This window comes from Rhea pennata, chromosome 11 (genome assembly GCF_028389875.1).
Source record: "Rhea pennata isolate bPtePen1 chromosome 11, bPtePen1.pri, whole genome shotgun sequence".
In the NCBI taxonomy this organism is placed as follows: Eukaryota; Metazoa; Chordata; class Aves; order Rheiformes; family Rheidae; genus Rhea; species Rhea pennata.
In genome coordinates this window covers 6,980,562-6,995,844 of record NC_084673.1, presented here as the reverse complement: position 1 = coordinate 6,995,844, position 15,283 = coordinate 6,980,562, and the positions used below count along the sequence as shown (strand labels likewise).

General features: G+C 45.5%; 1 protein-coding gene across 3 annotated transcripts in view; it reads left to right on the top strand.

Moving 5' to 3' along the window:
• Nucleotides 1-15,283, top strand: part of MCF2 (MCF.2 cell line derived transforming sequence) — a 58,991-nt gene that overhangs the window by 10,540 nt on the left and 33,168 nt on the right. Inside the window, exons 2-4 of one of the 3 annotated variants that reach the window (XM_062584613.1) lie at nt 2,949-3,017; nt 3,828-3,942; nt 7,882-7,972. In XM_062584613.1, the coding sequence (XP_062440597.1) occupies nt 2,949-3,017; nt 3,828-3,942; nt 7,882-7,972 (275 nt within the window). Of the gene's footprint in view, nt 1-2,948; nt 3,018-3,827; nt 3,943-7,522; nt 7,559-7,881; nt 7,973-10,380; nt 10,447-15,283 lie in introns of those variants that run through there. The other 2 variants (XM_062584615.1, XM_062584614.1) reach the window with 2 other exon arrangements.

The window sequence follows — 15,283 nt, the reverse complement described above, 5'->3', positions numbered from 1 at the left end:
GTGTTTGCAACCTGTGAAGGGCTCATTACTAGAGCTCTGCTGTTAATAGCTGATGCTGGGCAACACGTCGGCATCTTTTGCTGTACTGTCCCAAGAGTGTGCTTCAAACAGGAAATCACCAGCCTGCTAATGAACATCCCCTGAAGCCTTCTTTGAAAGATAGATGTCCTTGGTGCCCGTCTGCATAGTGTCACTGTTCACTGTTCCTTTTCCAGAGAGGAATATTTTAGGACAGAGACCGAGCTTCTGTAGAGGCTTTATAGTTACACCCGTTTGATGCGTCATGGGCACAGCAGCACGCTTGTGAATTTGATGCCAGCACTTCATTTTCCCTAACATTTGTCCAGGAAGTTAAATTTGTTGATGAATGCCAGCCGAGCGCTAGAGAGGGATTGACCAAGGAGCAGCTGTAAGGAGAGCACATTGGCATATTGATGTGCACGCAGTGGTCCTGCTCCGGTGCCGTACGTGGCTGGTGAATTCTCTTCCCCCCCGGAAGCTTGGGAGGGTTTCTGAAGGGCATGCTTTGTGATCCTTTTCTGCCTGAAGCAAAGTGCTCCTGCCTGTTTTTTCCTCCAATGAGCTATTATTTTGGGTGCTTGACTTGAAACTGCTTAGAAGAGCCTGATTTTCTGAAGGCACTGAGTGCCCTCTTCTGAAAATGAGGTCCCTTTAAAAGGCGAGGAACTCAAAATTGTAGGTGTACCGTAGGAATCTGGGTCTCCGTTTCTGTGCTGAAGTCAAGGATAAGATCTCGATCTCTATTTCTGTGCTAATGTCAAGGATAAGAATTTCTTAGGAAAAAAAGCGTCGTAGAACAAGATCCTTGCTGCAAACGATGAGTTTCAAGACCTGCTCCCTCCTAGTGCATCTGAGGTCCTTTCCATGTGCCAGAAGAGTGTTGTGGCTGTCCGCTGCTTACTGTGGGCCTCACGTGGCGAGACTGCAGACACTACATACGTCTCCTAGCGTGGCCGAGGGCTGAGGGACGCATTTGCAATTCCTTGCTGGAGCCCTTTGAGAAGAGTCACCTTGGTGCTTGGCCTCCAGGCTGCCTGCGACACTGGTCACCCATCCCCAGCTTTGCAGAGGGCTTGGCACAGCAGGCTCCAGACTCTGTGGTTAAAGTGCATGTTTTTCAGATGCTGGATTTTTTTTCATTTGTTCTTTTGAAAATATCTGTGGGAGAATGATACTTCTTTCCAACTACAGTTGCCTCCAGCTTAATTTAAGACTGCAAAATATTAGTGTGTTCTCAGTGAGAAGATGACTTGTGAAACTGCTTTTAGTTAAGAGTTTTATTACCATGCAAAGATTAACCTCCTTTTGCTAAACTCTTTGTTGTCAGTTATTAATAAGCCAACATTTCCTTTCTGTATCGCTACAGAACAGAAAACAAAAGCTGCATTTATTGTAAAACTATAGTTGTATTTGGTTTTATGCTGGTGTCATGCTTGAGTGTTGCATGGTAGTGCAAAACTTTTCCTGGCTTGCCTGTGGCTGCATCTTGGTGGAAGTAGACAGAGGTGCAAAAAGCTCCCAGCTTTCTGCATGCAGTGGAGGCAAACCTGTGAGCACAGCATTCTTGCTGTGGTCTCCTATTTTCAAAGATCTACATGTTTAATATTGCATACTTCATGTACTGGAACTTACTTGTTACATGTGATTTTTACCAATATGAAATCATTGGTAGAGAAAATATTTCCAATACTACAGAAAAAAAAAGCTGTTACCACTGTTTTTCCTCAAGGTAGCTGCAGCAGTTAGTTGAATGAGAGAGAAATACTTGAAATCCCTTTGCAAAATAAACTTTCTTTCTTACCAAGAATGTTTCTTGGGACTGTTAAAATGCAGAATGTTACTGCAGATGTCAGTGGGCTGAGGCTTGATCCTTAAAGAACAAAAATAACGTTTTTATCTACAAGAGGGAAAAAATAGCAAAGTTTGCATAAAAAATGGGAGCAGCCGGGGAGCTGTATGAATAGCAGAAGGCAGAGTGCCCCAGACGTGGTGGACCTGTGGACTGATGCGGTGCGACTCAGTACAGCCAATTAAATGCTTGAAAAATCCTTAGATAAAGTATAAGTGACCAGTGGGCTTTTGGAAAAAAATAGAATAAAAACCAGAATAACTGCTGATTACAGAGGAGTGTGCTGAAGTATGCAGCCAAAGCGATTTAAACAGCAGCATCTGTATGGATGTGTTTTAAAACATTTTTTTCAGGAACAAGGATGTTTAATTTTTAGCTGTGGTTCCATTTATAGATAATGCAGAGAAATGTCTACCAGCTATAAGCCGCTGTTGTGTTTAGTGAGTCTGATCCCTGTTTGCTTTGCACCATGATGAAAGGTGAAATAACGCGCACGGTTCCGCTGCGCTCCGTTGGCACTGAAATGGTCACAGTGTGCTAACTACGGTGTTAAAACAGCCTCTCCCATTAAATAATTAAAAAGAAATCTAATAACCCAACATAACAACAGCCTTTCCAGTGTGTGCAGCCCCATGCCAAATAAAAACAGCCGGGCTGAGCTCAGAAGCTTGTTTGTTCAAAATTAAAGACTTTAACAGTACAAAAACCCAACGTTATTCAGCAGTCTTGGCCCATTATATTGCCAAGTTCAGAAAGAAGAAGAGGAGTTTGGGGAATAAAATTTGTAACTTCAAGATAAGAATTACACTGAATACCTTGTTGAAGGGAGAACATTTAAACTCTTACGGATTTCTCTCAGTACAAATGAAAGAATGTATTTACTACTGAATTATAGCACTTGCACTGTTGGAATCATTAGAAAAATTGGTTTTGAGGAAAACAATTTTCTTGATTGTCATCTTTGATGTATAGTTTTGGGAAGCTCCCTTTGGTTTACGTCCCATCTTTGGGTTACGCAGTTGATAAAATCATTTGCTTTGCGTTTTTGCTGTCTGATTGCTGCTTCTGCCTTTTCCAGAAACCACGACACCCATCTGTGCAAAGGCCATCAGTGATGATTTGATGAAAGAGTTTGTTTTTCTTTCTGGTGAGTACGGTAAACTTCTCCATGTTCTCTATGTGCAGTAATGAAATACTCCAGATGAACTTATGCACCATTAGGCAAAACGATACTCCACATGGGCTATTATCCGTCAGGTAGTCTGCAGTGCCACTAGAAATGTTGTTAATAAAACATTGTGGTGGTTTGAAAGAGCATATTAGGTTTCTGTTTCAAACTATACTGTAAAATATTCTTATCTTCAAACCCTCAATGCATTAACAAGCACTTTTCTCAGAAATATCTTTCTGTAGATTCAAGAACAGGGTTCTTGGATTTGCTTTTGTATTTTTGACTTCTTTTGCTGTCCCATGTGAAATAAAATATGCTCAGTCAATAAAGGAAATACGTGATATCTAATACTGTTATTTCTACCATGTGTTTTGTGCTTGTAACCAGTGCTAGAATTTGGCCTGTAATACCAAAATAAGATCCTGAGATCACTTCTTAGTTTTCAGATTACTTTGTCGGAGAAGAAATTTATTTGTTTTTAAGATAGATATTAAGGTATTTTTATGTAAATATTCAAGATATTTTTGAAAATAGTGTTTTTTCAGTCTCTGCTGAAGTAGGATTTAGGAGCCAAAGACGCCACCCTGGTTTTTAAAGACCATGCTGTATTGGTGCAGTCAAGCTCTAAAAGGGAAGGACAGATTTTTGCTATTCTGGAGGCTTAAAAAGCTTCAGAGAACTACCGAAGCTACAGGCTGGCCGAGTGGGTTTTCTGGGCTGCGCCCGGGCTGCGCTGGTGGCCCTCCTGGAGAAGGGGTCCGGAGAAGCACTGTTGTCTTCTTCCAGGTGGCCGCGGGAAAGATAACGCTTGGATTATCACCTTCCCCGACAACGCTCGCTTCAACGAAGTGCCCGAGGAGACCCTAACAAAAGTCTTAACGTACTTAACTTCAATCCCAAGGTATGTTGCTCCCTTCTAGCTTTTGCTGGTGATTGGCTGAGGTGTTGGTTCGACTGGTGTGGATAATGTCACCTGTAGGGACGGGGGAATCTCCTGCCATCAAAGCAAGGAAGAGGGAGAAGGTGAACAATTAACTACGAGCCTTTGCAATGTCTCGGTGTGGTGTTTAATGCACTAGTAATTGCAGAGGAAGAGGTGGACACCATCCCTATTACTCGTCAGCCTGCGTGTGTCATAAATTTAGCTTGTTCAGTTCATAATTAACAGCAGGCTGTCCTTAAGCTTTGACATGTGTCACCACTTAAATATGCTGTGCCGGGGCTGAATAATATTTTGACGTGTACAAATAGAAAGCACATTACCGTGGAAAAAGAGAAATGCAACTGGAGCAAGAGAATAATTACAGGAACAAAACCATTTGGGGTCCCCTTATACCTGATCGCTCAGCAGCCCGCTGCAATTCCCATTATGGGTTGTATCTCAAGGTCAAGCGGCTGACGGTCTGTCTGTGCCACATACAGAGATACGAACTTTAGATAAATGGGAGCACTTCTTGCTGCTGAGCCTGGTGACTCAGTTACCTGGAATGCTTAATTTCCTTGAATAATGCCTGTTTTGGCAAATTGCTCCTTCTGGGAGAGCAGGTTGATGGCAGCTAGATGGGAACTTTCCATCAGCAGCTGCCTTGGGGAAAGGACCACGTGTTTATCCACCTCTGCCGGATGGAGAGGGCCCCCGGCTCTCTCCCCGCTCCCTCGCGTGGCTGGAGTTCTGTCGGCTCCTGCGCCCAGCTGGCGCGGAGCGCGGTCCTGGGCGGCGGGGCGCGCGCGGCCGGGGCGCTCGGTCGCCGCGCGCGTCGCCGAAGCAGCGCGCCTTCGCGCCGCGCAGGCGTCCCGCGCCGCTGCCCCGCGCCGCTGCCCCGAGCAGGGCTTCGCGTTGCGCGTGGCTGCGAGCGCGCCCTGGCATTAGCGCGATCAGCAGCCTCGCTCTCCTTGTAATAGGTCAAACTCAATCAAAAAGCTAATGAGAGCTTGCTGGTGATTCAAGCACGGTTGGCGTGGTACTGGGGAAAGCCTCTTCTTCAACCAAGCTTCTCTGCTCTACCTGCCCTGAAAGCAGCCTGGGTCCGTGCCTGCCTGTCTGTGAAACGTGTCCCTCAGCACTGCGGAGTCAAAATGCCTCGGGGTCGGGGAGCAAGGAGAAGCATCACGCAAGTGAGGGCGGGAGCCGGGCCAGCCCCGGGGCCGTGTTCTGCCGCCGGCGCGCAGGACGGGCTCAGGGCTCCCGTTTGGGGCCTGAATTTCACCACGTGCTTTTCTGCTGGAAATGAGGGGTGGGAAAAGGAGCTAGAGGCTGCAAGCTGCTCCCCCCTCGGCAAGGTGAGGGCGTTAATCGCAGAGGCAGGGAGAAGCGGAGTCGTGCGGTCAGGTTAGTTTTATTTTGGGATTCCTTGGAATCACGCCGCGGATGAGGGAAAGCTGCAGAGAGCAGATGCAGAGAAGAGCCGTGTAGAAAAACAACTAATAACCTGCCTCCACCATGCACAACCCAAAATGCGCGCGGGGGGCTGCGTGAGGGGCTTTGCTTAAAAGCACCATGCGGCGAAGGGCTCAGAGGAGAGGCTTATGCACGTGTGATGGATCACTGGGAAGGAGGAAAGACCAGAACGGTGATCTGTGTATTTTGACAAGCTTTGCATATTGCCCTTACGTCGTCACTCTGAAGTAAAGTACAAAGTGATTTAGAGCCACGGCTGTTGACACGCAGTAATGAAAGGGCGAAGGGTGTTGTGGGCTATAAATAATTCTGAGTTTAACTATTATGCAGTAGGAGGTCCTGAGCGTGTGCTCTGATTTGACCAGCCACAAGGAGTCTCTCGGTCCTGCGATAAATCTCCCCAACTGCAGACTCAGGGATCCAATTTCAAGTCCTTCTGCAAAACATCACAAGTCTTATTTTTAGACTGGTGCACCTTGCCACATATACAAAATTAAGAGTAAGGGAAAAAAAAAGTGACAGAAAGCACCCAGAGAGAACTAATGCCTCAGTCCGGCTATCTGTCTCCATCTTCGTACCGCTGGATGCAAATAAACTCACGCCTTGCAAACATTTGTGAGCATGCATTGATTTATTTTTATTGTCAGTCTAAAAGGTACATTGCAGGCCTGGAAATCTGATACACCTGCAAGGCCTGGACTGCAAACAGTTGCAGATCTGCTTGGCTAGTCTCAAAATAAATTAAAGAATTCCGAAAGGTATCAAGGCTTTTGTATACTTTGGAACTTTCCTCTTTGTGTCTTTAAGGATGCTGATACAAGTAAATCAGCCTGCTGAGAGGCTGCTCTCTGAACATGGCCTTATCCTGAGGAAATGACATGCTTTGGCGTACTTTTGCTAACTGACAACTTAGTACAGTCTGACTGCCTTCTCTGTATTGCTTGGATTTGGGTTTTTTCCTTTAGGAATTAAGATGACAGCAGTGTTGCATAAACAATATTTTATTTTGAATTGCAGCTAGGCGTGAATTCGTGGGGAATTGTTCTGATTAGAGAAATGCCTTTGGAAGTTTCAAGACATGTTGAAAATTCAACCGATTTTATTTTTACCTAAAACAAAAGGATCCTTTTGACCCCATCCTGTCCCCAGTATTTAACTTCTGGTGAGGGTTATGCTGGCAAGTCAACAGAACTGACGTGAATGTGCAGAATCTTCTGTGTTGCCAAAAGTGTTTTGGCTGGAAAAAGTATTGGCTGGAAGATTGTACCTTATTCGCAGTCGTAATGTGTGAAGTTACTTCAGACTTTATTGCATGCAAAAACTTTATACGTTGCAGGCCACGTATAAAATATGGTATAATGTTCTCTTTTCTGGTAGGCTACAGTGACCCCACATAAATTATAATTATGCGTGAGAGCTTGGCACTTCAGGTGTGATGTTCCAGATCCATCGGATGTATCTGTAGGAGAGCTTGGGAGCTGCACGTTTCTGCATGTCTTCAGACAACTTTGTTGTGGGCCAAAATGGTCTTTTTTTTCTTTGCTATCAGTACAGCTTTTAATCCCTTTTAAATATATTTGCAGAAGATGTGGTTATCGCATACTGAAGTAGTAAGGTGTACGTCGTATGGGTACTCCCATGCTGGCTTTAAATGACTTTTTAATGTAGTCAAGTTGCCAAGTGTTGTCTGCCACGTGATTGCTCTGAGTAGTTGCTCTGAGCAAAGTGTTGTGTGTTTTCACTTGCCGAACACAAGAATTATGCAAGACGTTGCTCGTGGCGGGCCGCCCCGTGGGGCCGGGCCCTGCGCAGATACCTGGCACAGCTCGGGCGAGCTGCCGGGCGCGCTGGGAGCTTCTCCGCAGCCCCGAGATGCGCAGGTAGGGTGGCGCGTAACGCGGCTGTCCTGCTTCGGCGACCTCAGAACGACGGTGCAGGTGTCGGTGGTGCCCGAGTGTCCTGTACGTACGCTCACCTCGGAGGGCTGGCTTACGAGCCCCACGGCGTACCCTTGCCCGCATGCCGCCGCGGTTCCAGTTTGTAATTCAGACCGTGCTTGCAGTCAGCGCTGGCACCGGGTTGAGCCTGCTTCAGCATCGTAACCAGATTCCTCCATAAGGTATATTTGAATTAGAGACAGGAATTCACCACGTGTGTCCCCGATACCGCTCGCCCGGCCGGCGAGGGCGTGCTGGCGTCCGCGCCGGCGCAACTGCTGCTGCCCGTCTCCACGGCCGGGCGGGAGCTGGGCTGGCGGGGAGGTGGCGCTACCGAATTTCTACCGGAGCCTGCCCTGGGAAGTGTTTTGGGGTGGAATTTGGGGAACTGTGAAAAGGTCAAAATGTATTCTGTGTTCAGTGTTCCCGCATTTGGGGCTTTTCTTGGGATAGTCACGTTCCCTCAAAACGTTGTCTGGCTACTTGGTATTTTCTTATCTCATAGTCAACATGAGTCTGACACCAAATTTATCCTAATCCTGGACAGAAGATTGGATACGTGGACATCTGTCAAAATGACTCTTCAAAAAATAGCAGTAAGTCCTCTTCAATGTTAATTCCTTTTAATGTGCTAAGGCATCGTGTCCATTGTGTATCACGTTCAGAAAACACCAGAAACGAGAAGCAGTGAGGCTTGTGCTCTCTCTCTAGGTAGCAGTCTGCTTTATGGCCCTATAATTAATTCAGTCATTGCTCTGTGCCTAATCTGAATGCATAAATTAGCTATTTGAGCATTAACTGATTCATCTGTTGGTGTTTGTGCTTTCTTCATAGTGGTACAAATGCATTTTGTGCCTTGTTCCATGCTTTTGATGGGTAGAGAATTTGGCTTCGTGTATATTCTTTCTAGATGCAGATTATTAGTGGCAGTATATTTTACCTAATTGTCAGTGATTGAAAGTGTTAGATTCTTAAAACAGGCTTCTCATCGTTTGTATGTGTGCATGGGTGGAAAAGGATCTATTTTGAATGTGTATGTATGCATTCATGAATTTTAAATATCTGTTACATCAGTTTATATGTTCCTATCATTATATTCTGAAATATCTCAGAAGTAGGCTTTTCTTTGCAACTCAGCAATGCATTATGCTTTACAAAATCAGAACATGCTGTTATTGCATGTGTAGAAGAGTCACTTTTCTAATTGAATGGACCGTAGGTAGAGTTAATTCCTAAGTGCTTTTCCAACTGGACCATGCCAAGTGGGTAAGTAAATGGAAATGTTCTGGGTTTATTATTATTGCCTTTTTTTCTTCTTGTAATCATAGAATGGTAAGGTGGAAGGGACCTCTGGAGAGCATCTAGTCCAGCCCTCAGCCTAGCCCATAGCGGGACTGAACCCGCGACCTTGGCATTAGCAGCACCACACTTTAACGGAGCTAAACCTGCTCTTTGCACCCATTGAACAGAGTTAGATGTATGGATCCATCCAACAGAGAATGAAACCAAGAGTATATAGTGAGAAAGAGGGCTCTTTCCTGAGTCTGCTCAGACCTGGTAGACTTAAATCTTATGCCACCTTAAGTATTTAATACTAGTCTAGCTAAACTTAGCATTAAAAAATTTTGAGCCTTAATGACATCTTGCTGATAAACATCCAGTAGAAGGTATCTGTTTTAAGAGAGGATTACCTCTCCGCAGTGTGCATAAGATACTACTGTTTTAGGCTCCAATTTTTCCAAATTTGGTAAATCGAATTTCCAGATGTGCTAATAGAAAAGGAGCATTTAAGAAGTATGTCTTTAAAGTGATCATCAGCGTTCAATTCTTTTGCCAGCGTTAGAACTGCTTCTAGCAAGAGCTTTTTCTTAAGAATGATGTAGATGCTTTGCATAGTCTAGTTTTTAATGTGAAAATCCTGTCCTGATTTGTAGCTTCTACAGAGGTGTCATTCACCACGTTTGATAAGAAAATGTAATTGTTGTGTGACCTTTGATCACATGACCTATTTGTAGATGTGTCTGCAGTGCTTGTCCCTTGAGAGCAATGACTGTCTGCTGTGTCAGGGTGTCTGAGCAAATATCGTGGAGGTGCTCCCTGCAAAGGGGAGCCGGAAGCAGGAAATCTGTGCTCACAGATCTTAAGAGTCTTGGGATTATTGCCTTAAAAACCTGGGGGTCTGGCCCTAGAAGGCTCTCTTGGTGCCTCGGTGCTGCCTTTCTTCCCAGGTAACACAAAGATTAAATCTCAATGTCTTTTCAGTGATAAATCGTAACATGTCTCAATAGAAATTCCTTTTTCTGATCTCAGTACAATTTTGGAATAAGGAAGTGCAAATAAGCTGAATTTGAAACGAACAGTGCCCTGATTTTTTCAGAGTATATAAATGCCATTGCAGTTCTGCGGTCATGCATCTGATCTGGGAAAACTGTTTATGAAGCGATACATATTTCTGTTTAACTCTTTATGCCCGTTGCTGTTTTGTCTCAGAGTGTCACTGACTGCCTGGGCAACGCAGGCTTATCCCTGTACTCGCTTTTGGAAGCGAGGCCCTATGTGCCAGTGCCAGGACCTCGGGTTTGGACACGAGTGGTTTCTCTCACTTCACGTGCAAAACCCTGAACAACTTTAAAACGTGCTTCAGGTCAAAAAAGGGGACGGAAAAGTGAATTTTTTTAAACCAGGAGGTCTGGCTCGGCCCCCCGAGCAGAGAGTGGGTCCCAGTTCTAGGATGATTTTTGGCATTCCACCTTAAAAAGCGAGTCGGGGCTGGGAGCCGGAGCGCGCCGCGGGCGCGGAGGACGAGGCAGGGCCGCGGCGCCGCTCCGCTCCGCTCCGCTCCGCGCGCGGGGCGCGGGCGCGGGGCCGCCGGCGGCGCGCGGCGCGTGGGAGCCGGGCGGCGCGGAGCGCGGCGCGGCGCGGAGCGCGGCGGCGGCGGCGCGGGCGGGAGCCGGGGCCGCCCGCGGCGGCTCTGCGTCCCCAAGGAGCGGCGGCGCGGAGCGAGGCGATGGCGGAGGCGGGCGCGGGCGCGGGCCCCCCGCGCGGCGCGCGGCGGCTCCGCAGGGATGCGGTAAGGCTGCGCCCGCGGAGGCAGCGCAGCGCCGGGGCGGCCGCGGCCGCGCCGGCTGCCGCAAAGCCCGGCCTGCTCGGGCGCGCTAAAATGGAGGAGACGGGAGTTCGGGCCAGCATGATTTCAGCTGAGCATCTCCGGGAGTATTTTTAGCAACGTCTCTTCGGGGGGACCCAGGCACCTCTCGTCATCTCTATGCACCACTGGCTTTGGGTGTTCGGAGTGCATCTCAGAGATACCTTAGGAAAGGTTTAGCGTATTATCCTTACCGTCAGCGAAACCCTTTCTCAGAGAAAGGCTGTGCAAAGCATTTGTTCACTAGCTATGTTATTGGTATCTTTAGTGGTTAATTTTGCAGCCAGCTGAAGAAAGGTAGCAGAACGTTTTGGCGTTTCAGTTTAGCTCTAAGGGAAGTTGAAGCTCACCCTAGCAGCACTTGGGATTTTATTGTTTGACTTTTCCCTTAAAGGACAGAAGAAAGTCATTAACTTCAGTGTTTGTACAAGGGCCGGTAGCTTCTTCAATTTCTGTTCAGAAATGAACTTACTGGCAGATAGGACTTTTTCTTTAGGTCTGTTGACTTCCAGCCTCACAAATGTCCTCATGAACTGCGGGGGAGAGATATGCCCTGCAAGATGAAATTCCTCAAACCCACATTAAATGTGTGGTTAGGATAAGATGCTCACAAAGGAGATAGCAGCCGTGATGCTTTCAACATACTCCGTTTTTGTGCTTCATTAGCACAGCTCATTGGCGTTGATTATATCAGGGCTAACCTGCATGCTTATGGTTGACCGTGCATTTAACCAAGTTGCTGGACTGGGGCCTTAAGGTCTGAACGTTTGTGTTCTCAGAACTCGAGGAATTTTCTGAACGTGATCTTTTGTCAGTGAGTTTGTAGGAATAAAGTGTTGCCAACCGTCTGATTTGTCGGAAATGAGCTGATAGTTTTCTATCTTTACTGATTCACTGCAGAGAAATAACAGAGGGTAAAGGGTTAAGGTTAGGGAAGGAACCTAACTTTTAGGTTCTTTATTACGCATCACTGAATTTGTCAAATGCACAAGGTTCTTTTTAATGTTATATGAACTATAAGCTAAGATAAGATTTCTGCCTTTACTTTCTTGAATATGTTACAGGGAAGGGCTTTTTCCAGCATTACCTTCAGAATAATTAGAGTTAAGTCTGCAGGTAACTGCTCTAGACCTCAGCTTTTAGAAGAACTAGAATTCTAGTAGTGATCAAAAAAGATATAATCCCTTCGGGAATGTATATCTGAGGAATTACTGGCCTATATTCTTATTGATTTACTTATTACTTTCTGAAAAAGGGCATAGAATACAGTTTGACTGGTAGTTGTTTTCTTGCAAGTTTTTTTTCTTCACTTGCTTGTTTTTTTCTATTCTTGAAATACATTAGGTACCATCTGCAAAACTGTATTTCTTTTTTTTTATCTACCCATAAGTGCTGACCTTGATCTTATAAGATCAACAGAAAAACCCCAAACATTTTCTAGACCAAACAAAAATCAAATTACCTGTCCTGCAAATGCAGCTACCTCTAAGGGCAAAACATATCAGGTAGCAGAAGGATACAGCTGTGCATATATAGGACATAAGATTTGTTATATCAAAGAAGAATTTGCCTGTCTATCAGATGTGACAGAGCGATATGAATGTCAGATTATGGTCTCTTTTTGTATTTTGTGTGGAACATGTTGGCATCCTGCATTCACAAAACTCAAGGTGACCAGAAGCACCTCTGCTGCCCCAAGGTGCTTAACACCTTATAGCTCTTTCAGAGTACTCTTGGCACTCAGTGCCACCTAACCACTGGTCACTCTTTCTGGAGCTATACGTTTCCTGCCCCAGGGCTTAAGCACGGAGAGGTCCGTACTCCATAGCTTCTCAGAAGGAGATATGGTTCAGAGGTCCAGCCCTGGCTTCCATGGATTCTGCTCTGTACAGGAATGACGCAATTGAAATGACAACTTGAAGGAAAGAAAGGGCAAAACAGACTTACTGCTGCTTGAAATGATAAGTAAGATTAAATGGGAATTAAAGGGTGATTTGAGGGGAAAGTAAGGTAAGACCAAAGCAGGATGCGTCTCTGGCTGGTGCTCAAAGATATTCCTGATACGTTCTTCATGAGAAGGTAACAGTAGGAGCCTGAAGTTTGGGGGTCTGAACATACTCTCGGGTTTCTGAGGTAGAAACAGTGGCTTTCCTCAAACTCTTTGGGACTTCACAGTGGGATTCAGCTATGATGGGCTGATGACCGTGCAGAAGGGCCTAAAATTACCTCCTCCAAGCTCCTTCAAAGCATTGTAAGACTATGGGTCTCAAAGGGCATCAGTTAAATTCAGTTTGGACCATTAATGTCAGAGTGTGCAGGGCCTGTCTTGGACAGAGAAGACCTGTTGGAAACAACACATCCTCCCGTTTGTTTGCAGCTTGTGGCGGCTCCTTGACAATAACTTGAAACTGTATTGATGGCTGTTGCTGTTGTGCTGTTTGCAGAGAAATGCTCACGGGGCAATCACTAATCTGTGATGTGAGGCTTATGAGAGAAAAGGGGTAGGAGCGAGGGAATAGCATGGGAAAGCCCTGCAGCTCTGCAGGGCAGGCATGGCATTGCTGTAGACACAGACCAGCCGGTCTCCTGTAGGAGCTTCTTAATGCTGTGCGGTGCACTGGAGCATGAAGAGTGTTAAGGACCATCCAGCAGGCCCAGAAATAGTAATAGCAGCATTTAATGAGTCCAACAGGCAGCCAGCGTGGTGAGGCAGGAGAGGCAGCTGACTTCTCTGGGCCAGCCTGGAGAATGAGTGCTGAGTTTGCCAGAAACTTTCTAGTGAAGTATTTATGCTGTAAATTTTCAATTAATTCCAAATGTTTGCAAGACTGCCAGTTCTGGTTGTGCTTTTCTCAGCAAAGGTTATCTGTATCCCAGGTGGAACTTTTGCTCAATTTTGGAAAGTGAGGAAACATCTCCAACTCCTTGGAAATCTCCAGTAACCTGTGGATGACTTGCTCTCCAGTAACATGGAAAGCTCAGGTTTAAATTCCTGAGCTGGGCAGAATGTCAGAGATGTGCTTTTCTTCAGACCCAGCAGTGCCCTATAACTAGTCTGTCGCATAGCCTAACATGGTTGTCTTGTGTGAGAGCTGATTTTCTTTTTATACATAATTAAATAGGAATTGAAGCAGGAGCTGAACCTGGATCTCCTGCAGCCTCTCGTGCACATGATATTGGTGTTGTGGTTGTGTGAAAGATCCATGAAAGATTTCAATTTTGCCTAGAAACAGGAGGGGGTAATGCTTTGAAATTATAACATTTCATAAGATGGGAAAAACAATTCCTATTAGCCCTAAGTAACATGAATCATCTAAGAGTCTTAGACAAGGTTTGATTCGGAGTTTGCAAAGATTTGGTGACTCCACGACCAGATTCAGGTATCTGGCCCAGCTGCAGGTTTGAGCAGGACGGGAGCTGGTTGCTCTGGTTTCCTGCAGCTTTAGCCTTCGCTGTGTGCTTGGGGCTGGTGGCTGTTTTATAAATATGTGTTAAGCAGGTGCTGTGCTGTGCTGAGGTACAGCGTCCAGGGCCTGGAGCATGCAGAAACTTTTTCAGTATTTAGTGGTTTGCTCTTGGTTCTAATGCCAAATCTTTATCCCTGGCACAGTTCTTGTTGACTTCAAGAGGCTATGAATTTGGCACTTCATTCACTTTAATTCTTTTTCCACTTACTTAAAATAGCTTTAAATCAATATATTGAATTTACGTAGCTTATTTGGTCCTAAAAGTCACTGTTGGTAAGTTGAGTTGTAGGAAACAGAAGCTACAGCCAGACCTTTCCTATGAAAGAAAAAGCAGCAAGGGAATTGCAGTGTATTTCAGGGATGTCAGAGCTCAGCTGTAATTTATGGCTTTTTTGAAAAACACTAATTGCATGTTTATGGAAGTAATCCATGTTTTGAAGGCAGAGATTAAGTGCCCCGCAGTGCAAAATATCTAAACAAGTTCATTACTCTCACCCCTGGTGTAGATGCTACTATCATCTTCCTATGTGGCTAGCTCACAGCCCTGCTTTGCAGTGGAGAAAGGAGTGCTGCACCGGGACACCAATGTAGCTAGGTCTGCAAGCTGGAGGAGAAGGGCCATTGCTGATAGAGGAGCCACCACCATCGATGGGCTGACGGTGGTCAGTGCATCGTCCTGGGGTGGCCCAGTCCCAGCCTGAGGTTATGCCTGACAGTTTTAATGTTCTTAGTTTTGAATTAAAAAAAAAAAAAAAAAAAAACAGTAAGGGGGAATATATGGAGAGATGTATCCTGGCTTAGCTGGATCTGAGAGAAAATACATACTTCTTAATTAACTCAGGTCTTTGCCTCATGCACTTCTCCATGATTTAATGGTATGACTCCTAGTTCCTTAAAAATTCTTTTTCATTTGCAAGCACCCTTTTCACTGATCTATTTAAAAATGCACCTGCCAACCATATGCTTGAAAAAAGGCTCTAGGAACACAGACAGGAAATTCCAAGTTCCTACCACAAATTAAATGTTGCCTGATAATTACCAAGGACTGGCAGATTATGCTTGATGCAGTTATGAGATGATTAGCAAATCTGGGAATAAATGGTGTATTCCCGGTCTATCTGTTATTTTCTTTGACGTTCCAGCCTTCTGTTCCCTGCCAAATTGTAATTTATCTCCCTAATTTACAGTGCTGAGCACAATATAAAGTCTTAAAGTTTATTATCAATGGCCCTTCAAGGCAGATGGAGTGCGGGGCGCCTCCCTGCCCCGGGAAACAGGGCGTCCAACTTAGAGCA